The sequence below is a fragment of the Peromyscus maniculatus genome, chromosome 1, assembly GCF_049852395.1.
Source record: "Peromyscus maniculatus bairdii isolate BWxNUB_F1_BW_parent chromosome 1, HU_Pman_BW_mat_3.1, whole genome shotgun sequence".
NCBI lineage: Eukaryota > Metazoa > Chordata > Mammalia > Rodentia > Cricetidae > Peromyscus > Peromyscus maniculatus.
The window spans coordinates 145501707-145529435 of record NC_134852.1 but is presented as its reverse complement, the minus strand read 5'-3'; the positions used below and the strand labels follow the sequence as shown (position 1 = coordinate 145529435).

At 45.1% G+C, this 27729-nt stretch overlaps 1 protein-coding gene across 2 annotated transcripts in view; it reads right to left on the bottom strand.

Moving 5' to 3' along the window:
• Dock1 (dedicator of cytokinesis 1) overlaps positions 1 to 27729 on the bottom strand; it is a 516862-nt gene that overhangs the window by 97369 nt on the left and 391764 nt on the right. For both annotated transcript variants that reach the window (XM_015995837.3, XM_006976933.4), the window contains exons 30-31: positions 6377 to 6455; positions 2954 to 3054 (exon numbers count right to left, since the gene is read on the bottom strand). In XM_015995837.3, coding sequence (XP_015851323.1) covers positions 2954 to 3054; positions 6377 to 6455 — 180 coding nt within the window. The remainder of the gene's footprint in view (positions 1 to 2953; positions 3055 to 6376; positions 6456 to 27729) is intronic.

Genomic DNA, 27729 nt, shown 5'->3' with positions numbered 1-27729 from the left:
GGCTATGTTTAAATTTCCTTTGGCTCTGTGACCTTTGAATCCATAGAACAAAGACTTTCTCTGGAGAACAGGGTCCTGCTAAAGCAATCGCTGTGGCTGCTCTAGTTTAAACTTTTTTTTTTTTTTTTTTTTTGGTTTTTCGAGACAGGGTTTCTCTGCGTAGCTTTGCGCCTTTCCTGGAGCTCACTTGGTAGCCCAGGCTGGCCTCGAACTCACAGAGATCCGCCTGCCTCTGCCTCCCGAGTGCTGGGATTAAAGGTGTGCGCCACCACTGCCCAGCTAGTTTAAACTGTTAACACAGCAACATGAGGAGAAGCCAGCACAGAGCTACCACCGCAGTCTCCACAGTGCTGGGCATCAAGGCCTCCAGAAGGAGCATCTAATTTAAAAGCATCTCTCCTCCAGCAGGCATCTGCGGTAGTTTGAATGAAAATGGCCCCCAAAAGGAGAGGCACTATTAGGAGGTGTGGCCTTGTCAGAGGAGGTGTGTCACTGTGGGGGTGGGCTTTGTGGTCTCCCATGTTCAAGCTATGCCTAGTGTGGCACTCAGTCTCTTTCTACTGCCTGAGGATCAAGATGTAGGACTCTCAGCTCCTTCTCCAGCACCATGTCTGCCTGCACGCTGCCATGTCCCCACCATGACGGTAATGGACTGAACCTCTGGAACTGTTAGGCAGTCCCAGTGAAATGTTTTCCTTTGTAAGAGTTGCTGTGGTCATGGTGTCTCTTCACAGCAACAGAAACCCAGCTAAGACAGCCCCTATTTCTAAAGGCAGGAAGCAGAGGGGCTTCATATTGAATGGGTTCTAAACTCAGCCAGCACTAGGCTTGCGTGCCAGAGTCTCCTCTCCGTGTGTACAACCCACATGGACTGCTGGACAAACGTAACAAATGGTGGGAGCCTGAGCTTCAAGGAGCTGAGGTAGCCTCAGTGACCCACACTGAGAGCTGCTAAGGGTACCCTGCTTCTAAAATGATGGTGCTACCCCATGGACAGCCACAACAGGAGCTGTCATTCCTTCCTTCTCACAAGGCCTGTGACTGTCAGAAACTGGGAACTTTGTGTAGGGTCAGTCGCCAGCACGCACAGCTCGCAAAGGTGTGTCCCTGGGCGCTGGGGGCCGTGGTGAGCAAGGAAGTCTTGACAAGGCTCCAAAGAGAGGCAATGTGCCAGTGGTCACAGGTGGGTGTCACTCTGCCCCACTGTGCTTGCTTTGGCAGGTACATCTGTCACTTCGAAATAATAGTCACTGTCTACACTTGTGGCTCTTGGGGTCAACCACCCGAGGGAACCAAAGGCGATCTGGTCAGGCCCAGGAAGATTTGCAGACAGGCTCTCTCTGAAAGTCAAGCAGCATAACTTCACCCTGTGCACAGGGCTGCCTAGGCTGGGATCTGCCACCACGAGCTAGATAAGGTAGGTGGCCCAGGATGAGCGATCCAGCTTTCTTTATCTTGTTCATATGGAAAACATGGATGATGGAAAGACTTACTGAATGAAAAAATCATGCTCTTTAATGATTGCATGTGAAACACACACAGGCAAACAAACATATGCATACATATACATACATGCATATACACATACACATATATACATGCATGCACAGTGCTTAGAAGGCTGCTGGCTCGTGAACTAAGCTCAGTATTATATGCAGAAACATGTCTTACACTCCAGGGATCATGTGCTTTCCATTTCCCAGTAAGGGAGATAGGAACTGCAGAGCAGCTTCTCATTCCCAGACCCCCTCTGCACCCTCTGACCTCAGGAACTCATAGGGACTATACAAAGCGCAGGCACAGTCACAGTCACAGAATATTGCAGAGACATTATAAATATGATGACCCAGAAATACGGTCACCATTTCAGAATCTTCTGGGGAGTCCCCATCGAAGGGACACCTGGAACAGGGTGACATTGGTGGAACTGAGGCAAGAGAGGAGCTATAACCTCAGGACACCAAGACCTTGGGAAGGAACCTAAGCAACCATTTTTTTTCTTTCTCTGTTAACTGTGTGCATGCATACGTGCATACGTGTTTGTGTGTTTGTGTGTGTGTGAGTGTGTGTGTGTGTGTGTGTGTGTGTGTGTGTGAACATGTGTTTGTGTGCCGAGATCATAGGTGTTGGACACCCCCTTCCACATGCTTTGAGGAAAGGTTTCCTATTTGCTGCTGTGTAAGCCTGAAAGCTCTGGGGGATTGTCCTGTCTCTCTTTCTCATCACACTCTATGAGTTCTGGAGTTACAGATGTGCCCTATTTGTGTCTAGTTTTACATGTGTTCTGGGGATGTGAACTCGGATACTTATGGTTGAGCAGCAAGCATGTGACCCACGGAGGCATCTCCTCAGCCCATGACCTTCTTTCTTGACATGGGAACAAGATCATTCAGGATGGCCTCTGGTGCTACAGAACTGCCCAAGGATCTTGGCCTTCATGAAGCTTCTTCAATGACACACAGGCTAATCTCATCCACTCAAACCCAGAGGAAGACTGGGAACTTTCGTGCCAAGAAGGGAACCATGGAGAGCTCTGTTTCAGCAGGCTGGACAGTTCCAGCAGGCTGGACAGTTCCAGCAGGGCTGACGGCCTTCATCAGAACCCTCTTTTGTAGAAGCAGAATTGGAAAAGTAAGCAATAAAGGAAACCACATGTATAATGACATCAGGAGAGTGCTCAGCAAAAAGTCATTATCTCCAGAAACTCAAATGCCGTGTAGCACTAACCATCTCCAATCACACTGACTTTGAACCTACCAGGATGAATCCTGCAATTTTGAGTTCTTGATTCACGGGTTACAAAGGCGACGCCGGATTTGTGATTTGAAACCACCCTTTCCTTACACTGTGATTACATCTCAATTTGTACCCAGTTGGCTTGGAGGAGACATGGAAATTAGGGTAATAAGCAGGAGGCTCCTGCCCGGAGCAGCAGAGCCGGGGAACGACTTACTTGTTGAAGATTTTGGCTCTCTTAGCACTTGAAAAATTCTCCAGCTGCAGGGACTCTTGAGTGAGGAAAGCCACGGCCAGGTGAAAATAGTTGTTCCACAGCTGAAAACCAAAAGACCGAGGAGACACTAAGTTGTGGGATAGCTTAACAATGGATCTCAGAAATGCTCTGGGCAGTTATCATCCTGAAATGCTTAAAACAGAGCACTACAAGCCAGCCCTCAGGGTGTGATTCATAACTGAGTGTGAGGCTCAATTCACCAGGGCAAACTCCTCTAATCTCTGCTTGTGCCTCAGTTTCTTCAGCAATAACATGAGGTTGTTAGTATCTACCTGGGTAGGCTCCCTGAAAGGCACGGGATTATGACTTGCAGAAGTAGTGGCTACAGATATGGTGGTGCTGAGCATGCATTGAATGCTGCATGGTTTTAGCTTTGTTAGCATGTGATGGAGCCCCTCTCTGAAGAACAGTATACCCTTGCATGATTTACGACTTTTTATTATACCAAAATTATGCATACACCAGACAATTAGGGAAAACATGTAAAAAGATCAAACCTCCATTTCAAGGATTTATGGACTGTATATGATTTGAAGGATGATCTTTAGAAGACATTGTAGATGCCAGTTTTTCTCATTTACAAACCAGGGATAATATTCAAATGCGATAGCTACAAAGAGTCACATAAAGATAAGACGTTTCCATTTCCAACTCTGAGCTTAATGACCTGTGAAAGGTAGGAATTCAAGAGCATCCCCAGGATTTAAGAATGTATGTGGCCCCCTTTATCTGGCTCTCCCTAGGATATGGCCTTGCCTACAGTGCTGTGGACCATCACAGAATTAGCCCAGGATGCCCTGGTCACCCATCTCAGGATGCGCACAGCTACAGTAGGATGGAAGCTGAGCAGATGTCCCTAATCTCAGAATGCCCAGAGTTTAAGCTAGAGCAAGAAGACTAGCACAGGATGGGAGAAAGACAGACTGCAAAAAGAAAAAAGAAAAAAAAAACGGAAAAAAAAAACCCTCAAATGCTGTAACTTTTCTAAGTTCACAAGTCCAGTAATCCAACTTCTCAGAAGAGAGGTTCAACTAGCTGATTTTAAACTAGGTGCAAGAAGAAATGCACAAAAAGAGCCAGGGCAACTCTTTTCTTTCTTTCTTTCTTTCTTTCTTTCTTTCTTTCTTTCTTTCTTTCTTTCTTTCTTTCTTTCTTTCTTTCTTTCTTTCTTTCTATCTATCTACCTATCCACCCATCCATATTATTATTATTATTTTAGTTTTTTTTTTTTTTAATTGAGCCAGGGTTTCTTTGTGTAACCTTGGCACTGTCCTGGAACTTGCTCTGTAGACCAGGCTCACCTCAAACTTATAGAGAGCCTCCTATCTCTGCTTCCACAGTGCTGAAAACAAAGGCATGCACCACCACCACCGCCTGGCATTTTTTTTTGGGGGGGTGGGGGTAGGTCAATTCTTAAGAGAAAATAAACTTGGAGGTGCAGATTCCGCTGTCTACAGAGCTGAAGTAATGAAGCCATTGTGGTAAGAACACAGGAAACAGAATCCCTACAAAAGCAGGTTTGCAGTTTAGCCACGGGCAGCATGCAAACTCACTGGAGACAGAAAAACCCAATCATGAAAGTGGGGAGAATGAAGAGAGACCCTGATCCTAACGCTAGCTACAGAAATCTTAGGTGGATTAGTAACTGGAAAGGAAAAAATCAATCCATTAAGCAGAACTCTGAAGGTAATTGCTGATATTAACTACATTGCAGATAACTCAATCGACAACATTAAGGCCATTGAAGATTTACTGCACTAAACCTAAGACCACATAATCACAAGAGAAATGCCAGGTCTGACTACAGAAAAGTTAAATATTTTTATATCATAAACTTGAAACCATGAATAGGATAGAGTCCCAACTAAATTAAAAATACTAACAACCAACACAAGCAAAAGAAATGGCCAGAGAGTTCACAGCAAAAATCCCCACAACTGATAAATATGCTTAGCTTGACTGGTCATAGAAATGTATCAACCAGAAAAATGCATATAAACAAGAATCCAAAATTCTAAAGAAAGGCTGCAAAGAGTTGCTTCCTTCAAAAGAGGCTAGTGGGGATGTTCTGGTTAGCTCAGTGGGTCATGAGACAAAACATAAAGACAGGAAGGTAAGAAAGACACTTGTAATGTGGAAGGCAGGTTGACAGAGGTGGGAGGGAGCTAGGAGAAGATGGGGTTGATGAGAGAGAGGAACGAGAATGGACTCCATCCATGGATGAAATTTTTTAAGAAGATGATTTAAAAAGTTTTATAAACACACACACACACACACACACACACACACACACACACACACACACACACACGGCCAGTGAAGGTGCTACTGCTAAAACATTTTTAGGAGGGCATTTCGACACTGTCCATCAAGTTTAAATGTTCATCCTGTTTGCCAGCAATCAGCCTTTCCTAGGGGGTGCATGCACTGACATCATGGAAGCCTGGCTCAGGACAGTGAGAAGCAGAAACTCTGGACCATTTTGCAGGGGCAGCTGAGTAAGTGAAGGCATGTTCATACTGTGGAGTAGGCCAAGACTGTAAAACACTCGGCATGAGCCAATGCATGATAAAGGCAGGATGAAATCCTGCATCAGCCCACATAAATGCATCTGGTGTCAGGAAGAGGGCAGAGGGGTTAGTTATAAGTGACTCCTGCAGAGCGGGAATGTTGCAAAGAGTAGAGGAAATATTTCCTAACAACTCATTCACCGCATGTGAATCTTTGTTTATGACATCTGAAAACAAGCGTCAAGCAGAGAAAAACAATAAAAAAGTGAAAAAGAAAAAGAAAATGAAAGTAACGTTGCTAGGGCTGAGGATGTGGCTTTGTTGGTGGAGGGCCTAGTTATCGTGCACATGCCCAGCACCCCTCCCTCCACACACACTTAGGCAGGGCGCATACAGGAGAGGTATTTGTGAAACAGGAGCACTCACTATGGACACTACAGGTGGCACAAAGCCAAGTCTGAGAGTCTGAGGGGGAGAGAGTTTCAGAAGCAATTAGCTCAGTGAAGCACACCCGATTCTCCTCCACTGAACCCTTCATCCTGTCTTAGGACGATTTGAGACAAGGCTGGCAGCCAGGCATAGTGGCACTCGGTGGCCTGCCTGCCTCCTGCCAGGAGAGTCCCTCCTTGCCACTCTGATTCAGTACTTTCTCTTGGAAACAACTCTATTTCCTAACTTGCTAAATGGAGCAAATACAATGGGAGCGTAACTTTCACTCCTCGGGTTCCATTTCCACACCCCCCGATGAGAGGTCCATTAGGATCCAGGGATTAGAGATAGAGATGGACTGGAGCTGACCAGCCGTTTGTTTTAACATGATTCTCTCACAAAGGGGCTGTCTACCTCCTTTTACCTGCAGCTCAAAGTTGGCTTGATCCAGAAATTTCTTGTTCAGCATATCTGCATACTGATTAATTGCTCGCAGGAAGACTCTGAAAGATCAAGAGAAAATGGCATAATTACATACTTAGGCTTTGGCACCTTTGTAGGTTTGGCATTTCAATTAGGATTCCAGACTGTCGAGAATATGAAGTCTCCAAGTCCTGTGTGAAGTTGGGAGGTTTTGCCAGTGAAAAACTCTCAGAATGATATGCAGATGTTGTCCAAATTAATGCAGAAAATTAGCACGTATAGAATGAAAGAAACAGACCAAAATAAGAGCACCTGAAAGTAACATTTAAAACGTATCACAAAAATACCCCACCTTTCAAAAAAGGAAGGAAAGGTGTAAATAAAATCCTTCCCTGAAGTTACAAATGTCTTACCGCTTCATAATCAAATCTTCTAGTTAGTTGGCCTTGGGTTTGAAAGCACTCTTCGTGTGTAAGCCATTAGGTTTAGCACGATTTGGTACAATGTTACTGTACGTGGAGGTACAGCCACTATCAGTATCATCTGTCTTTTATCTAATTTCAATCATTATTCTCTTAATAAAAGAAAATTCAAAAGGCTTTAGTAGATAAGAAAGTGACCTGGCAAAGATTTTAGAGGCATGGGATCCTTTGATTGGATGATAGGTATAAGGGTGTGTGTGGTGTGGGTACAGAGAGGCCAGGTGAGGGCACCGGATGTCTGGCTCTCTAATTGTGCCTTATCCCCTCACACAGAGAATAAGTCTTTGACTGAACCTGGAGCTAGGATGGTGGCTGGTAAGCCCCGAGGAGCCTCCGGTAGCCTCTGTCCACTGAGAGCGGAGGTAACCAGTGCACACACCATCCCTAGCTTTTTACACAGGTGAGAGATCTGAACCCAGGTGTAAATACTTGTACAGCAAGGGCTGGACCCCACTGAGCCATCTCCCCAGCCCCAACAATGCCCAATTTCCAGCACATTTCTCAACACCTTGACTTCTATTTTTCTATGATAAAGTGTGCAATGTGGGCTGTCAGTGAGGACTCTGGAGTACTGTCTGTCCTCAGCTTGTTCACTGGTAGACTTGTTTTATAACCCTTGGGAGCATTGACAACAGAAAAGCTTAGTCCAGCTACTTCTTTGTAAATGGCATTCTCCCTTTGCACAAAGCAAGGATGCATGAGGAATTAGCATTAGGTCACAGATAATAAACTTAATTACCTCTCCTCATTTAGACAGCAGGAAGCAGCTACAATGTGAGGGAATCTGGGTTACTTGAAATCCCCATTCTCTGACAGCACTATCTCTTTAACTAAGCATGCTTGCAGAAGCAGCTCCCTCGGTCCTGCCACCACAGAGTTCACTATAGATTAGTGGTTTTAGGAGTACGGGGGAGGGGGGGAAGGGAGGAGGGGAGAAAAGAAAGGACACTCCACTGGGGCTTCAAGGGGCCTCTGGCAGTGTCCTTTCCACGATATTTCTTGTCACCCTTTTTTTAAAATTTTATAATTAATTTTACATATCAGCCACGGATTTCCCTGTTCTCCCTCCTCCCACCCATCCCCGACCTCCCCCCAATTCACCCTCCATTCCCACCTCCTCCAAGGCAAGGACTCCCCTGGGGATTCAGCTCAGCCTGGTAGATTCAGTTGAGGCAGGTCCAGTCCCCTCCTCCCTTCACCTAGGCTGAGCAAAGTGTCCTAGCATAGGCCCTAGGTTCCAAAAAGTCAGGTCATGCACTAAGGACAGGTCCTGGTCCCACTGCCTGGGGGCCTCCTAAGTAGCGACTGTCTCACTTATCCAGAGGGCCTGATCCAGTTCCATGGGGGCTCCTCAGCAATTGGTTCACAGTTCATGTGTTTCTGCTAGTATGACTATTTGTCTCTGTGTTTTTTCCAATCATGGTCTTGATATCTCTTGCTCATATAATCCCTCCCATCTCTCACTGATTCTCACTCTCTTGAATGCAGCACTGTGAGTCAGGAGCTGCAAGCATCATTCCCTCAGAAAGCCAAACAGCAGGGTGGAGGACCCACACAGGCGTGCCGCATGGCCCCTGGCGGAGCGTGCTATCTCAGTCACTAAAGAAACAGTTATCTGTATTCTTTCCTGGAGACATGAAGACATAACCAGATTGGAAGAATGGGCTTTTTTAAGTGTCTTATAATGGAGGACCATGGGGATCACTGCCTTGTCCATTAACCAAGAACCCAGACTTGGCAGCAGCATCCATTGTCCAGGAGATTGCAAATCTAGGATGCCCAATTACGTTTGAGATATAGCTCTTGGTGGTGAACTCTGTTAAGTGACTTAGTTATTGCATTAAAGCTGAATGCAGGGTATTTGGAGATCCTGATGGACTACTACATGGAGCACAGAACTAAGGGCATTCCTTGTGTAGGTATATAAGAAGCCCGGTGATGCTTGCTAGCCTCTAGTCTTGGGCTGGTACCTATCACACCAGGCTCAGCCCTCAGAAGTACAACATGGGCCAAAAGAAGATGATCTCCTTATATACCCAAGTCTTGGCCTTTGTGTTCAGACGGGGGCCACATTCATTGTACAATTACAGAATCCACAGACCCTGCCTCAAGCCTCCCTGGAACACAATTTCCTGTTCTCACAAAAATGGGCTTGCATCAAGTCCAAGAACTCCAAGCTTATATAGCCGCAATAACTTTTCTATTTTTTTCCTTCAGCTTTTGTGGACATTCCCCAGAGTACCTTACAACCCTTAAGAGCTGTAAGTTGCTGTCCCCAACCCTTGATGACAATAATGATAGTTTTAGCACAACATGGATTATTATTACAGGGTAATTATTTTGCCTCTAGACAACACCCCAACAGTTGCAATATGCTACTTCTAATTAAGCTCTGGAACAGTTTCAGCTAGTTAAATAAAGATATTTCTCAATTGCCCCCCCCCCACCTACCCTTTAAAGAAAAAGAAACCATGTCAGGCTGAAACAATATGAAGGCTGAACACAAACTTTTTTAATGAACTGTCAGCTGAGAAAGAGCAGTGCTGAAAGATAGATTCTATAATTTAGATTCCCTATAAATTTTTTAAAGAGCCAGGACAAAACTCCAAATAACACAGAATGCAAGTTGCATGAAGAAAACCAGGGGAATGATCAAATAAACACTACAATTAATGCTGTAAACAAGATACAATGGAATACGGGCTCAGTGCAGCAGGATAGCGCGACCTGCACAGACCCACCAGGGACGTGTGTAAATAATACCCGACAGTTCACAGTGATGGCATGAAAAGGCTGCTATGCCCCAAGTCTTCCTGAAATAAACCAATTAGCTAACTAGGCAAAAGGAAACATAAGCAGTGGCTATTTTTGGTAGGATGACCTATTAGGCACTGTAATCCTATGTTGTTTCTAATAAATCTCAAACTAAGAAGCATAAATGCACAAAATATATTAGAAGCTTTTGCATAGCACTTGCTTTGGGGCATAGAGGGGTGTGAAGAGGATCCCAAGTTGTTCAACTAGACAGATTCATGATGCCTTATTAGACTATATAGAATAAAGGCTTTCTTCCAAGTGTGCCCAACCCAGCAAGATCTCAATTGGGTTTGAGAGGAAGTGACCATAGGATAGGTGGACAGGTGAGTAGCCTGAGGGGGGGTTGCCTTTACACACTGGTGATTCTCTCTCTGCTCTACACTGCTGGAGTGGACTTAGAAGAAGAATCAGAAAAAGAAACACTCCCCTCTCTGACAATGGGTAAATGGTAGGGATTCAAATACATGGGTTTTGTCTGCTTATGGGGGTTAGTTGGACAGGTGGATAGATGAATAGAAAGGTGGATAGATGTATGAGTGGGTGGGCCCATGGGGAAAAGAAAGAATAGGTAGGTGGGTGTACGATGCGTGGGTAAATGGTAAACGAGTGGGTGCTGGACAGATAAGCAAGTCTATGGATGGATACGTGAGTGGGTGAGCAGTGGGGTGGATGGATAAATGGACAGGTAGGTAGGTAGATAAGTAGATGAGTGGATGATGAGTGGGTAAGTAGTGAATGGGCAGGTGGATGAATAAATGGGTAGACAGATAGGTGGGTTGATGGCAAATGAATGGATAAGATGGCCTAGAAGATCAAACCGACTCATATCAGAGGCTCAAGTATTTGGCATTTTCTCTCTGTGCCTGGAGGCCCTGCTTTCTAAGTTGACTTTCTATGGCAGGGTTTAATCATTTTCATTTTTGTTACCCAGGTTTCTGATGAGGCTTGGCAGCTGTAGCTGGGCATTATTCCCTTTTCTTCCTCTTCAACTCCAGAGCTCATTCCGTTACTCTCCTTATCTCTGGCTCATTTCTTGATGAAAAGAATCTTGCCTTTTCCACATCAAGAACCTCCAAGGCATCTCAGTGGATCCCTTGCCAGCATGTATATTCTGAAAGGCTCTGTTCCAAGGAACCATATGTTTGCAAGCACAGTAAGAGATGTCTTTAAGTCAAGGTGAATGTTAGGAAGCATCACCAATCCAAACAAAATCCTCCATCCCTCAGCTTGCTCCAGGACATATCAGTAGAGGCCAGGCACAATGTAAAAAATATGAGAATGATGCTTGCAGGGAAGACGTACCAGAACAGCCAAGTGTTCTATTCGTGCAGAAGAGCTAGAGGCTCAGTAGGGGAAAACCGTCAATCATTAGGCAAACAGATCAAGCTCTGTCTTGTTTAGAGCCTGGGCAGTGGTAACTTCTAAACACCTAGCTAATGGTATAAACGTTCAAATGCATTCATAGATGCTCTCCCAAATGATTCAAATGATTAAGAAAAGGGTAAGCTTGCATTTAAATAGAGCTCTTTCCAATCATTTTTAATCTATGGAAGGATTTATTTATAATCTAAAACTTTGGGAGATAAAACCCTACACAGAGATAAATAATACAAAGAGAATCAGAGGCAAATCATGTCATCCTAAAAAGATTAAAAAATGTCATCAGGTCGAGAGCCTGCAAGTTTTATTTTCAAAAACCCAGTAGAAAGAAAATAATCTCCAGGTACTTCGTAAGCTAGTCGTGTATCTAGGAATTCAGGCTACCACACTCAAAGCTGTTACAGTATAATCTGTACACATTATGTGTGTATGTGGGTGTGCACATACATAGCATGTGTGTAGAGGTCAGAGGATAAAGTAGGGTGTCTTTCCTCAATTGTTTTCTACCTTTTGTTTGAGATAGAGAACTCTCATTGGTTGGAACCTCACCATGTATGCCAGGCTAGTTGGCCTGTGAGCTTTTAGATATCTGTCTGTCTCTACTACTGGGATTACATACAGTGGCACAACACAGCTCTTCTTACATGGGTTTTGGGGATCCAAATGCAGGCCCGCATACTTACAACAGAAGAGATGTACTGATTGAGCTACCTCCCTATCTCACATTACACAGTTTTTTTTTTAATTGTGCCAATGAAAAGAAGAAGTAATCCCCAAGCCAATATAATTCAACTAACCAAACAACAAAGGAGGCTTCTCTGACAAGCTCTTCTATCGGAGGCAGTCATTGCTGGGGGCTTTCTAGTAGAAACAATGCTCAATTCTATCCTGTCAATCTCAACTAAGTTTAATTGTAGTTGACACATTTACACATTTGTACAGTTAAAGTCTTAATCGAATTGTATTTACATATCTGTCAATCAGTGCTTTCCTCTGCATATAAACATTTAGCTATGCACCAAGTAGCTAACATCACAAAGACACAAGGAAGATATAAGGTGACAGATATATTAATAAGGATGATTTAACCATTCCACAAGATGTACATATGCCACCAGAACACTCTACACCCTGTGAATATATGAAACAACTGCCAATTAAAATTAATTTCAAAAGGAAATGTTACATCAACTAAAGAGGCAATTTAAGCGTCTCAGTGGTTTATGAGAACACCAGTCCTTTGGAACTTTCAATCTACAAAGTTTGCCTAGTTCAAGATTTTGAGACTGAAAGTGAAGAAGAGACATCACTACATGTCCCACAGTCATCGAACACTGTCATCTCCTGCATGCTATGATGGTTACCCCTTGGTTAACTTTGTTGGCTCTGGAAGCTCTTGAGACTCACTTTGGGTTGGTCTGTGAAGGCATTTCTAGGAAGGGTTAACTGAGGGGGAAGACCTGCCCTAGAGTGAGTGGCATCTTCCAGAGGCAGCCCATCTACAAAGTGGTCCTAGGGCAAAGCGGTGCTGTTGTCATCCTTTGCTGACTTGGGAGCCCAGCTTCTCAAGCCTTCTAATATGGACTAAAACCCAGCAGCTCTCCAGGAGTTTTCCAGGCCTTCAGTATCAGATTGGGACCACTGAGGCATCTAGTTACTGGATTCTCAACTTCTCCAGTAGGTAAATAGCCAATGTTGAATTACCTAGTTCATATCATCTAAGTCAATCTAATAAATCCCCTTTGTATATATATTCACTACATTGGTTCTGTTCTTCTAGAGAACCCTGGCTAATAGGACACACTACAAAATCTTAAGTTGTACTCATGATTATGACTATGCTCAAATGTCTTGGTGGATGCACCTACCAGAGGTGTTTGCTGAGTTCCAAGCCTCCCACCATGAAGTTTGTAGAGAACTTTCCAGTGTTCTGGACTTTCTGCCTTAGTGCTTATCATGACCTTTACAAACATGGTCAGGGTCAGGAGATTCTTCTGCTCTAGTAAGAGATCATCTGGAAAAGGCTGCCTACTGGGATAAGGCAGGTGATATATGGGGCACTAAAAGTAACCCAGCCACACTCAACTGAGAAAGGAACTTAACAATTGGAAAGTCATCAGAAGCCAGTTTAATTACAAGGACTGGCTCTAAAATGACTATGGTGCCACAGCTTCAGACATCTCTATCATCTGTGTTACGCAGTGATTGCTGCTACAAAAACTCAAAACTAGATGCCTCATCACTAAAGAGGGGAAAAAAATATGGAGGATGGTGCAAAGCCTCCGGGAAATGCAAAGTCAGTTTCAAAATTGTGAGGCTGAGGGTTTTCCTAATTTCTTCCCCAAACTCACTTTAACTTACATAATTAGATTGCACAGTTCAATATGAGGGCATTTAAACACTTCTGGCATCAAAACAAGTCGCTTTGTGGGGGAAAAACTGCATCCTTTACTAAAATGTTTTGCCCAAAGTGGGTAGAAAAAAACAAAACAAAACAAGAAACAAATTAGAAGTGACAGATCCCATCCCAGCAGGACAATGAGTCAAATGCAGGAGCTGGAAACGTGCCTTCAAAGAATTTCTGCAGAATTCAGGGATGCTGGGGGAAAAAAAGAGGTAAGCTAAGGAGAAGTGACGAAGGAAAGGCAAAGAACATCACTTCAATTAAACGGGAAGGGGAGGCAGCAAATGCTGAATGTCGGCAAGTCAGTTCTGCTGCCCAGTCCCCAGCTTGGCAGAGCAGCTTTCCTGTCAAGTCAGTGACCAACTGGGGTCAGTGGCTCCCTCTTGTATGACCAAGGGCCTGGCTATCCAACATTGCCTCAGCAAAACTGTGTGGGAAGACCAATGTCAGCAGAGAGCCAGCTCCATCGAGATTATCGTTAACTACGAATGTGGGGTAGAATCATGCTTGCAGGTGGACAATGGAGGTAGGATGGGGTCCAAGGACTTGAATGCAGGGAAGGGTCATGGGTAGTTGGGAGTTCCAAAACCTAAAGCCTCTGTCACCACCATTTCATGTCTGTGCTGTCTGTGCAACTCTTGCGACAGTTCCCCAAGATTTCTTCATTTCTTTTTTAAATCAATAAAGACTTAAACATCCATCAAGCTCTTAACTAAAATCCTAATTGCCCTAATGTTTGTTTTTTGTTTTTTGTTCTTTGTTTTTCCTGCTGGCCAGTGCTGGTAGAAGGCAGGGCTGAGTTGCAGACAGGAATACAGAGAATTTTCTGGCAGTTCCTGCCCTGGACCTAGGTTTTGTGGTCCTCACTGCAAGGTCTCCAGGAGCTCAGATAGCTGGGCTCTCACCCTCTAGTCCTGTTCCTGCTAAAGGAGCAGGGCAGGATTCATGCCCAGCCCTACCTTCCACTGAAACATACTCCCCCTCAAGGAATCATGAGGGCTGAAGGGGCCATGCCAGGTGGCTGCCTCCTGCCTGGATCTCATGTTCCCTCAACACCTGACCACTCCGCTTCCTGCTGCTCTGTTGTTCCAGGTGCCCTCTCTGTTACAGGCACTGCTGTTAGCCTCATACAAATTACATTATTTAATGAGTTTAGGAGTTATGGGGTATAAATTATCTGATACTTTACACACACACAAATTGAGGCTAAGGGAGGCAGAAGACCTACCTGAAAGAGGTAGGTCCAGTCTTGGGTTGAACTCCAATGACCTCACACTGCTTTCCTTAGAACACAAACAGGGTAGCCAGCAGGACCCAGGTCAATGCCTGCACCTACTTGCCTTTCACAATGTAGTAACGATAGCTTCCAACAGAAACCTAAGCAGACAGTCCAACATGAGCCCCTCCTCAGGCTTCCAAAATGATTAGACTCTGCCTATGGCTGCTTCCTACACCTCCATCCCTTATTTCTCCCACATTGTTTTTTTTATATTTTTATCTCCAGCAAAAATGGACTAGAAAGTACAGAGCTACTAGGTGCTCTGTGATGCCCCTCTCCCAAACATGTCCAGCCTCCTCTAGTAATCTCCTTAGCTGAGTGTGGTGCGTTTTGACAATCTGAACTACATCAACTTCTGAATGCCAGTTCTCACCCAGAGTCCATGGTTTACATTCCTGCCCACTCCTTGTGCTGTGTGTTCTGTAGTTCACTAATGTATAGCAGATACCCCCCCATATGACAGTATCATAAAAAGCATGCCCACTGCCCCCAAGAAATTCTGTGATCCACCTTACTCATCTCTCTTCTCTCATCCCTGCCTGGCAGCCATCAATCTAATTATTTTCTGCATCATTCTCTCAAGTCAAGGGAGAAAGGGTTTCTTCTGACTTACAGTTCAAAGGTGCAGTTCATCATGGTAGGGAAGTCAGGGCAGCAGGAGCCTGAAGCACCTGGTCCCATCACATTCAGAGTCAGTCAGGAATCATAGAGGAATGAATGTATGCTGCAGCTCAGCTCCTTTTCTCTACAGGCCAGCATTTCAGCCAGGGGATGGTGCTAACCACAGGGACAGATCTTCCCACCTTAATTAATGCAGTAAAGATAAGATAATCCCCCACAGGCATGTCCAGAGGTCCAAGTCCCAAGTGATACTAAAGTCTCTCAATTTGATAATTAATACTAACTATTAATCTAGGTATACGTGTGTTTACTCTTTTAAAAAACAGTGCAATATGAATAACATATGTTTGATCATCTTAGTGAGTTTAAGGCACGCATTTCAGCAACACTGAACACACATACATCACTCTAAGCCATCATCGCTGTCTATCTGCAGAGCTTATCTTACAGGTGTGAAGCCTCAGCCATTAAACAGTGATTCCCTACTGTATCCATCTCCTTGTCTTTGGTAACTGCCTTTCCACTGTCTATGAATTTGACAGCTCTCAGTACCGAATACGAGTGAAATCATAAAGAATTTATATTCCAGTGAGTGGTTTTCTTCACAAGCAAAACACCCTCAAGGTTTATTTTTGTTGGTTTGGGTGTCACATCCCTTACTCTTAAGGCTGAATAATACTTTACTGTAAAAGTCATATCGTGTTTGTTGCTGACCTGCTGATTGGACAGGAGTTGTTCTCAGCTTTTGACTCTGTATAGTTATGAAGCTCAGTGTAAAAGCATCTGATTTCAATGCCTTTGGGGGTCTACCTGGAAATGGCACTGGCCACTGTAGTGATGATACCATTACAGGCTTTCAAGGAACTACCATGCTATTTTACATGGTGGTTGCATGCACTATTTTATGTCTCTATTAACAGTACATTAATCCCAGCACTTGGGAGGCAGAGACAGGTGAGTTCGAGGCCAACCTGATCTACAAATTGAGTTCTAGGACAGTCAGTGCTTTTACACAGAGAAACCCTATCTTGAAAACTAAAAAAAGAGAGTTCTAACATCTCTAAGTCCTCATCAAGGCTTGCTTTCCCTTCTGAAATTCTGATAGTGCTATCTTAAGATACCACCTGAGAAGAGAAGCAGTATAAAATTTTATGAGAACACAGCCATGCCTACTCATTAGAGATGATCCATGGCTGTCTGCCCACCATAAATAGACTATGGCAATGGGTGTGGGTGGGGTGGAATAAAAAAATGCTGGCCAAGGAGTACATAATGAGTTAGGTAGAAAGAATAGATGCCAAGAGATCTATGTACAGCAGGTGCCTACGGATAAATGTGTTCATGGAAAACTATGAAGAAAGTGGCTATTAAATGCCTAGCCACAAAAAAGGCACTAATGTGGGTTAATTCATCTGTGAATTCATCTGTGAATCTACAACCCATAGATATTTCAAAACAATTGTGTTGCATAGGATCAAAAAAATGCACTGTTATTCCTCAAATAAATAATAAAAATCCCGAGGGCACAAGCTGCCTCTCTCTCCAATCATCTCCTTCTTCTCACTCTCCTGGGTCTCCCACCCGTGCCCAGGCAACTTCACAGTAAATGTTGTATTTAGTGACAGACTGAGTAGTGAGGCAAATGTGATCCTCCAGTGAACAGTGGGAAGCGGGGCCGTCTCTAGTGAGGGTGGAGACAGCGAAGAGAGTGCATGATTTGATTCTAAGAATCAATTATGGTAAAAAAAGAAAGAAGGGTCCTGGCTGCCCCATCGAGTCCCTTTACCAACACCCAGTGCCTTCACCCCTCCCCTCTCAGGCTGCTCCAGTGGTTCCCCTCATCTCCCAGTTGGATGGTTAAAGGACCATGATGTTAGATGATGGAAGATGGACTGGCTGGAGGCAGAGGCAGGATGGACGGGGGAGCAGTAATTCTTCAGGCTTAGATACAAGCCCACAGATCTTGTTAGGGTGTGGGTAGCATCCTGACCCACACCGGAGTCTTTTCTGATTTCCAGATACACATGAACGTGGGAGGGTTGGAACAGAGAGTTAGGAGTTAAGAGTTTAAGGAGATGAAATGTTTGGGGACTAAATAGCAATGTTGGCGGCACAACTCTGCAGATGTAATTAATGCCACTGAACTGCACACCTGAAAACAGGAGAAAGGCAAAATTTTATGGCATATATATTTTAAAATAATAAAGAAGAAAAACAGGAGAGGGAAAGGAAATGGCATTTTCTAGAAACTGCAGTAGCAGGAGTCAGGATTTTCCTCCATCATCACTGTGACTCTGTTCCATGCTTTAAAATAAAATAAAATAAAATAAAATAAAATAAAATAAAATAAAATAAAATAAAATAAAAAAATCTCTAACCTAAACAAACCAAGCAACCTGGGAATAAGAATGTGTGTCTTTCACTCTCCAAGCCCCAGGCTGTTCAGGTCCAGGAGTCTGAGGGGCATTGATAACCAGGCATAAACAAAGACAGCACCAGAAACCTAACAAGGATAACAACCACAAGCCTTGGGCCCTGGGGTGCCTGTCACAGAGCTTGGGAGAGGGGTCAGCCACATGCCTTGAGGTGCACTGGATCTTATCCCCCCCAGCAGGCAGCAGGGGATCCTGTACAGAATCAAGTCTAGTACAGATAAATGCACCTTGTGAGGACCCCGGGGGTCTGCTGTAAAGTTGAAGGTGGAAATTCTTTAGAGAAGCCGGCAGAACAAAGGAGACAGAACCTTTCAAGTCAGCTCCTGCTCTCCCGGACCAGCTCTGCCTAGGACTTGTCCTGGTGCATCTGCAACACTTGCTTAAGGGCACTTTAATCATTTAGCAAGCTAATGTAACTTGCTCCAGGCTCCTTTGCCACGGGCTAAAAACTGGGACAAGATTCTTTGGCCACTCCAGGGGCCTAGGTGCCTGAGAGCATTCTGCAAGCAGCTACCTGGCACTTGGCATTTTCTACATTTCCCTCATCCTCACTGGAGTGTGGCTAATTCTTCTCACTACCAGCTTTGTTTCCCAAGAACAGTGGCCTGCTGGGTCTCTGTGTGAGAGGAACCTGGAGGGTATAGGAGGTAGAGGAGGAAGGTGGGGAAAGAGAAACTTCCATACTTCATAGTATTATATAGACACGCCTGCACTCCGTATTGCAGAAAAGAACGGAAGGCTACTTTGTTAATAGCTTAGTGCTTTATAGTGCTAAGCTATTCGTTTGTTCTGAGTTAACCCCGTCGCACCCACCTCCGAGGCCTAGAGGAGTCCAAGGTCAACATCAGCCTACTCTCACTAGGCTTGGGAATTCAAGAGCTGCCAGATTCCAGACATTTAAGGAACAAGGAAAGAGCAGGAGGGGTGATGACAGAGAAGCATGGACACCTCAGGTCTCAGAAAGGTGGCTCCCCGCCTGGGCTACTTCTGTCGTTAGTCTGACAAAAAGGCTTGACAAAGCAACGCACAGATGGAAGGGCTGCTTTGGGCTCACTCTTTGAGGCTAAGACACAGTCTGTCACAGAGGGGAAGTCACAGAGACAGGAGCTTGAGGCGGCAGGTCACATCACACCCATAGTCCTGAAGAAGAAAGGCAGAGGAACGCTGTTGCTCCGCCCATTTTCCTCTCTGTCTCTAGTCTAGGACCCCAGAGCATCAAAGAGTGTCCTCCCACACTGAGGGTGAGCCTTCCAACCTGAATTAACTCATTCTGGAAACACCCTCGAAGACCTCCCCAGAGGTGCGTTTCCATGGTGATTCTACACCCAGTGAAGCTGACAATGAAGATCAGCCATCACACCACCTGACCAGAGAGGGCAAGACTGAGCTCTGGAGTGACTAACCGCAAAACTGCTGTCAGGATGCTTTCCTCAACCGTTCCTCCACTTTAGTTTTGGAGATGGGGTTCTCTCACTGAACCCAGAGCTTGCTGTATCAGGTAAGATGGCTGGCTAGTGGGCTCCTGGATCCCACTGTCTCTGCCTCCATGCCTGATTTTTATGTGGCTGCTGGTTATCCAAACCCAAAGTCCTTACGTTTGTGCCGCAGGCACTTTCCTCACTGAGCTGGCTCCCAAGCCCCTAAGCTGCTTGTTTCAAGGTCTGCTAATTAGTGATCTTAACATGGAAAGTCCCCTTTCAATGCAAGGACCATCGCTGGCCTAACAATGTATGTTATTTATGGTTCTGCCCATACGGAGGTGGTGGTGGATTGCCCCAGGGCAAGGGTCCTTGTGGTCATGTTGAAACTCTGCTGACCACGGTAGACTTGCTCTTTTCGGCCCTGGTCACAACAGAGCCACGGAGCTCAAGGCCAGATGCGTTTTATAAGTCCTGCTGGTGTTGTCCTGCATCCTGGAACTCAGGCAGAGAGAGGTTCTCCTTTCTTGACCCCAGTGCCGACATGAGTCTTTGAGGGAAAGTGGAGGAGAGGCCAGAAAGAGAGAGCAAGAAATACTAATGTGTACCAGGCTCGAGAGAAGGGACTGACCCTTCCAGAAGCTGTTGTTCCACCATCCTCTGAGTGACACTTCTTATTACCAGGCATAACCTTATTTGAAGCCTGTGAGGCCATCTCATTCCAAGCTCATTTGCTGGCTGGATTCAGTGTAGCAGCCTAGACCATGAGAGCTCAGGCATTGAATTATGATTTTGTTTTCCTTGCAGTAAAAAAAAAAAAAAAAAAAAAGTGCATCCCCCAAAAAAGTTGTTTGTATTTATATAATTGCTCAGTCACAAGACAGGGATCAGCCTTCCTTCTTTCAGAGTGTGGTGTGATCTAGTTGAGTCAAAGCACTCTGTGCTGTGCATGTTACAACCCTAAGCAGACAGGAAGCTGGATAGAATCATGTCTCTGAGGTCCTCACACTACAGCCCACAGATTAAGCCCACCATCTGCTTATACCTGTAAACAAAATTTTATTGGCATAGAGTAAGCCTGTACAGAGCTGAAAATGTGCTCTATCATTTGAAACAGAGTTTTATGTAGCCTAGGCCAGTCTGAAACCCTTATATAGCAGAAGATGACCTTGAACCCCTGATGGTCTTGCCTTTACTTCCTGAGTGCTGGGATGAGAGATGGATACTGAAGTGTGCTCAGGCTCTAGTCTGGGGCTTTATGCCTGCCCAACAAACACTCTATCAGTTGGACTACTATATCCTTAGCCCTATGGTCTACCAACGATTTAACAAATTCATTTAGCAATTCATTTAACAAATTAAAGGAGAAGACATAGCCATTGATCCCAAACCCAAGATCACCTTCCGGTACTTACCCCAGTAAACTCACGAATCCATCCCCATTTCCAGATGAAAATCTGCTATCTCTTACTATTAAGGCCACTTGACCCTGCTTCATCTATCCCAGACATAGTCTTCTCATCCATGGAACAAAGCTACCAAATGACCTTGACCTTCTGTCTCATGAACAACCAGTCCTGAGATTTGGAAAATGGATTCCAGTCTTGCTTAGGGCTGAAAGTCAAGTCAATGTGACAGTTAGATGAACAGCTTGAGATGTAACCCTGAGTATCTCCGTGAACCAGCAAGCTATGAGTGCCCTGACCATGGTCCTTTACTTCTTTATCTGTCAAATGGGTCCCAAGTAGCAACAAAAAGTAAGTTAAAAGTGTGTCCAGTACCTAAAACAATGCACTGCACATAGACCAAACTGTAAGTGTGAGGAGCTGGGTGAATTGCTTCCACACAAACAATTCAACAGAAAGTGCTAGTTTAGAGCCATGGCATATTAGTGAGTTGGCCAATGACCTTTAACTAGAAAAGTACATTCTAAAATGAGTGGCCTGGGAAGTGCTTTGGTTCTATTTCCTCCACTAAAAGCTGAAATGAGAGCATGATGTTAGAAATTATTTTATGAACTTTGAGTACAATTGATTATAAAAATAGCCATCCTTATTGAAATTGATGCTATGTGAATTATGTGGACACCCTTAGATGTTTTGGAAATTCTCCAGGCTTCTGTGGGAATAGGTTATGAGGATCTAAAGAACTCAGTGTCTGGGGGTGGTACCCAAAATCTGATCACATACTCTAGCATCAAGCCATGGGTCTGGAGGACTCAGCTGGCCTGATGATGACCATCAGTTGAAATCAATCTTGCATCTGGCATATTTTCTCACCTGCCTGGAATGAGTTCCTTTGTAAGGCACAGAAGAGCAGCCACCATGACAGAAGGAGCTTTGGGAAGCCCAAAGACACTGCATATGTATAGAGATATTCAGCTGACTTTGGCCAGAGAACATCCTCCATGCCTGGTAGAAAAATAATGAGGACACAGCTCAGTAGCACCACTTTTGAAGATGAGCAGCTTGGGGCTGGGGAGATGGCTTGGCAAGTAAAGTGCTGACCATGCAGTATGAGGACCAGAATTCAGATCCAAGCACCCATGCAAACCTGGGTGGGTCTGGTGGACCATCCGTAAGGCCAGGATGGGGGAGGTAGAGACCACATCTCTGGAGCAACCCAAGTAGCCAGACTAGTTAAATTGGGGTTGAACCAGAGACCCCACTTCAATATGTAAGGTAGAGAATGATTAAGAAAGACACTCAAAGTCAACCTCAAGCCTCCACATGCACTCACACACATGTGCATCTACACACTCAAACATGCATATACACACATACATACACAGATAGGCACCTCACAGTATCTTAGCAGATACCACATGTATGTTTCAGCTCTTTGTCACTGTAACAACATATAACTGAGAGAAATTATTTCAATGCAAGATTACTGGTGGGTTCCAATTCAAAAGCATATTGGAAAGGCATGCACAACATGACAGAAAGCCACTCACTTCATGGTGGCCAGGAGGCAAAGAGAAATCTAGGAAAGGGCCAAGTGCAGGATAAACCCTTCAAAGGCACCTCTACAGTGACCTACTTTCTCCATACAGGCTGCACTCCCCAATAGCTCACATCTGGAAACCCATCAAAGAATTAGCCCATGAAGGAAGTCAGTGGTCACCTGAGTCAACCCAGCTCAATTAGTGCCATCAGTTGAGCATCATGCCTGATAAGCCTTTTCGGTGGACACATCTTGGCCAAGTCTCAATAATGACCGATTTTAGGTCCAACAATGGGACAGTCTCCCACACTAGCATCACTTGGGGGTGGCACAATGGGCTTGGAGAGAATGTTGTTTGAGATGACCCTGCCCTGCCCTGGAATCTGACTAGGACCACTCAGCAGCAGTCCCTCATTCTGCCCCCTTAGGAAATCCACCTTCCAGGTGTTTCTGAGTTCTGATATTGGCAAAATGCTTTAATGACTGCCTGATTAATGGTGAGGATGAGACACGTAGATGACAGTGAAGCTCATTCATGTTTCTCAGGAGACATGGCTGGAGCTTGGTTGTCAACTGAATTTGCAGCGGCTGATTTCTGCTCGGCCCATCTCTCTGTCATTTGAGGCTCAAGGGTGGAAGGTACCTCAAACAGATTTTCTTTCCACAAGGGGCTCCCAGGAGACAGTTGTTTCTTGATCCCATGACAACTGGCAGCTATCAGCTAAGCTACGGAGAGCACACAGCTCCCGCCTCTCAAGATCTGCGGCTCCATATGAACCGCCTCTGCTCACCCTGCAGTGAATGCACCCAATTCTGAGGTACAATGGCTGGTTGTGCCTTTGCCTTTGGCTCCATACACCAGCAAGAGGAATGCTGGACACCTGCTCAGGTGATGAGATGGACCTGGGAGAGGGGCAGACTCTGTTCTGGAGCAGAGGGAACAGCTCTGCTTGCCCCCCTATCGTGCCACGTGCTAAACCCAGAGCTCACACCATCGCCCACTCACTCTCCTTGATTATCAGCGGGAAGAGGTGAAGAAGGTTCACTACACATTTGGGCAACCCAGCCAGGAGGTCCAAAACCCAGCCAAGCCTCCCACCTCCCTTTTCTGTACTCTATGAATCAGTGCTCACAGGGAGGAAAGGGGTGCTGAAATCCTGGTCCAGCCCCCTTCCCAGGGAACACCCCACAGACTCACTAAGTTGCCTGATGGTGTCACAACGGTGCCTTGTGGGATTAACTCCAGCATTTAGACAACACAGCAGCACAACTACAATTAACCGGTTAACTAATTAATTAGAGACAGAGTGTCTTGTATCCTAGGTTGTCCTCAAACGTACTATGAAGTCAAGGGTGACCTTGAGCTTCTCTGATCCTCCTGCCTCCACTTCCCGAGGACTGGAATTACAAGTGCGCCCCACCATGCCTGGTTTGTGTGGCACTGAGGATAGAAGCCGGGGCTTCCTGCATGCTATGCAAGCAAGCACACTCCCAACGTCTCCAGCCACCCCCTTCCCCATGCAGTACAATGTAAATGCCTTGCTTTTGCTTCAACACACTTGGCTGGAAGGAAATTTGAGCATTTTGATCAAGTACCGGAAGTGCCCGTGGGAGGGACAGCCCACGCATCCCCAGGTGGCTGGAAGGAAGGCATGGAAGAGACAGAAAGATGCTGAAACAATGACATCTTTCAACTCACTTGGCAGGAAGGCTATGGGGAAGAGAGCAGCCCAGTGGTTCTCATCTGATGCTTGTGTCTCCCGAGTTTGGAGAGGGAAATCTTTATAGCATTAGGAAAAGGGGCCTCGGGGAAGTGATGAGCTGATTGAGGGTGGAGCCCCCAGGACTAGGATTGTGGTCCTGGGAGAAGCAGTCAAAGAAAACTCTCTTAACCCTTACAGTACTAAGAACTTGTGAAGGTGTTATCTATGAAGCAGGAAGCCAGCTTGACCAGATGGGAATCTGTCTCAACTTGACCTTGGATTTTCTGGTCTTTAGAACTATGAGAAATGAACTTCTGCTGTTTTTAACCCTACAGCCTTTGGGATTTTGTTACAGCAGTCCACATGGGTCAAGACTCTGACCTTCCTAGGCAACATGACCAAGTGCACCCGAGAGCTGGGCTGGCCAGTCAAGCCTCTGCTGTCTAGGCCACTGGGACTCGAGGAGGGGACCGAATGCCTTTATTATTTGTGCTGTATCCCAAGGAGGGAGAGCAGGAGGATGACGGCAGTGGAGGAGGACAAGTGGAGAGTCGGAAGGTCTGGGCTGAAGAAGGCTGACTTCCAACCCGTGGGAAGTGACTGTGAAGGTCATTGATTGACTAGACTATTCCGAAGGGTCCCTGGAACTGATGTAGGGTGACTGTATGACATCCACAGCATCCACAGCTGGTGATATGGTCTAGGTCAACTCCAGGGAGAGGTACTCACATGGGCTCTAGGGCTGACAGCTTTGTGCCCACTACATGCTGCCCCAGAAAGTGAATAGGATACCTCTGTAGAGGTCAGAGGACTAGAGGAGAAGCAGCTCTGAGCCGGGTTGGGAGGTCACATTTGAAGGGAGAAGGCACACCTGTTGTCTGTTCTTGTCCTGAGTCATTCTATTCTGATAAATGCTGAACGGGATCAAAAGATACCGCCGCCGCAAAGATTCTAATGGCAGAATCGAATGGCATTTCACACCTGGATGAAGGAAACCGCAACAGAATTGCTAGCTAGGGCAAGCTCAGAAAGTAAGCCGAATCTACTGCGGGCACAGTAGTCCCTGTCTGTCCCAGTTATTATGAGGGCCATCGGCGAAAACCAAGGAGCCTCTGCTCCTCCATGGGAAATCAGGTAGTAGAGAAAAGAAAACCAGCATGGTTTCTGCACGGGGGAATCTTATTCTTAAAATAGCTACATAAAAAAAAAAATTAGAGAATACTTTAATAGTTTCTATAATCAAATTCATGCAGATAAGATCTTACATATTTAATACAGTGTGTTATCCTGTAAAAAATAAGTTTAATGTTTCTTGACCAATATGGCTAATAATTTCTATATAATGCCAACACAACATGGGAAATTGGGAGACTTTTTCCGAAACTGACCACACAGTTAAAGTTTCCAAAACTTGAAAGTACATACACACATGTGTACACACACACACACACACACACACACACACACACACACACACACACACAGTCACTCCACCACTAATAACATCATGGTCTATCTCAATAGAAGCATTAGCTTCTTGGGTTCTGTTGTCATCTGAGCAAAATTGTAGATATCCAGTGTACTTCATTGAAAAAAGCTAAAGCAAAATTCCACAGAACAGCACAGGTCTGTTACTACCATGGTAGCGGGCACTGCTTTATTAGTTAGCTTTTCATCATCATCTGGCTAGAAAGTACTCCGAGGAACATCATTGCACACAGCTCTGCAGAGGCACAGTCACTATCATAAAGCAGCTACAAGACATTCATAGGGGTCTGACTTTTAAGTGGGGGATGCCAGAGGGGCCGGGCGATCTTATTGAGTGCAGTAGAATCTTGTGGTGCTGCGACACATCCTCACAGCACATATTTATGACCTTGTGGTTCTAGGGGGTCAGATGTTTCAAAAGGGGCCCAAGTGCTAGAAGGGCTGTTTTTCTTTCAGAGGCTCCTGTCTTAGCTTTTTCTGGAGGTTCCCATGTTCCATTGGTAACCTGAATACCCCAGGACACACAGCAGCACATTTAAGAGACCTGGAAACTAGGCTATGCATATTTGGGGGGTGTCTGTATTTTGCTTGCCCTCCTGAATGAGAAGTCACTCATTCAAACTGCACTATGAGATCAAAGCACCAATGTGGAGTCTCTGCACTAGCTGCAGCCACGTTGTGTGGCTGTCTGCCTTCCTATCACTGTGCATCACTTGTTGTCTTTCTGTGGTCAGGGCTTTGTCTCCTGGAAGGTAGGTGGCTTAGTTCATTTCCTGTTGTGACAAAAAACAACTCAAGGGAGAAAGAGTTTATCTAGCTCACAATTCCAGGCTCCGGTCTATCACTTCAGAAAGTCAAGGCAGGCAACAGGAACTTGAAGGAGTTAGTTATATCACATCCATCATCAAGAGCAGAGGGCAATAGATTAATGCATGATGGCTTATACTCAATTCACTCCTTTGGTTCACAGTCCAGGACCTAAATCTAGGGAATGGTGACCTGGACTTTTAAGCTAGACTTGCCTACATCCATTAACATAATTGAGACAACCTTTCATTGATGCACCCACAGGCCAATCTAATCTAGACAGTTCCTCATGAAGACGTCCTTCCCTACAGTGTGTCAAGTTGTCAATGAAAACTAACCATCATGACTGGCATTGACATGGGAGTCATTTTTGCATGCTCCATACTAGGTTAGCACTGGATCACAGCCTGGGGAGAATGTGTCTGTTTTCTGTACTGCATTTCCTCATCAAAGAGTTCAACCCCAGATCAGCAGACTTGCTCTATTAAGAATCAGACCATAAAGAGATTAAGTTTCCCAGGCCATATGGTCTCTGTTGCCACTACTCAGCCACTGTGCAGAAGTGGCTGCAGTGAACACATGGATGAGGGGACTGTGTGCCAAAGTGGCTGTATTCACAAACACAGAGCTTTGAATTTCATCTAATTTTCAGGGGATATAAAACACTTGGATTTTGACTTTCCTCCCAACCTTTAGGCACACGGTAGTAAAGGAATTTGGCTAACTTATCTACTCCCTAGCTAGTGAAAGGTTTGTTTTTATTTATTTTATTATGTAAGAGTGTAGTATGTGCAGAGGCCAGAAGATGATATTGGATACCCTGGAACAGAAGTTACAGGTGGTTGTGAACCATCTGATGAAGGTGCTGGGACTCAAACCTGGGTCTTTTGCAAGAGCATCAAATGTTCTTAACCACTGAGCCATCTCTCCAGCCACTTATTCCTAATGGGACGTCATGTTGTGTCAGCCTTTGTTGACCTTTAGTCTCTCCTACCCTTTGGGAAGGAGATTAGGCACACTGTGCGTACCAGGATCTGCTGCAGAGTATTATTTTAAGGTGTGCTACTTTTGTTTATGTTGCATTTGTTTAACTCTGTGAAGCTGTGTTACTGTGTCTGTCTAAAACACCTGATGGCCTAATAAAGAGCTGAATGGCCAATAGTGAGGCAGGAGAAAGGATAGGTGGGGCAAGGAAGGCAGAGAGAATAAATAGAAGGAGAAATCTGGGAGGAGAAGAAAAGAGGAAGAGGAGCCAGAGAATGAGGAGGACTTCAAGGGCCAGCCACCCAGCTACACAGCAAGCCACAAAGTAAGAATAAGATTAACAGAAGTAAGAGAATGGGAAAAGCCCAGAGGCAAAAAATAGACGGGATAATTTAAGTTAAGGAAAGCTGGCAAGCAACAAGCCAAGCTAAGGCCAGACATTTATAATTAAGGATAAGCCTCTGTGTGAGTTATTTGGGAGCTGGGTGGCAGACCCCTACAAAGGAGCAAAAACAACCAACAACAAGGATCTGTGCTGGTCAAGAAAGAATGAGTGGCTGAATTCCGGGAGGGGAGAGGGGGGAACTACA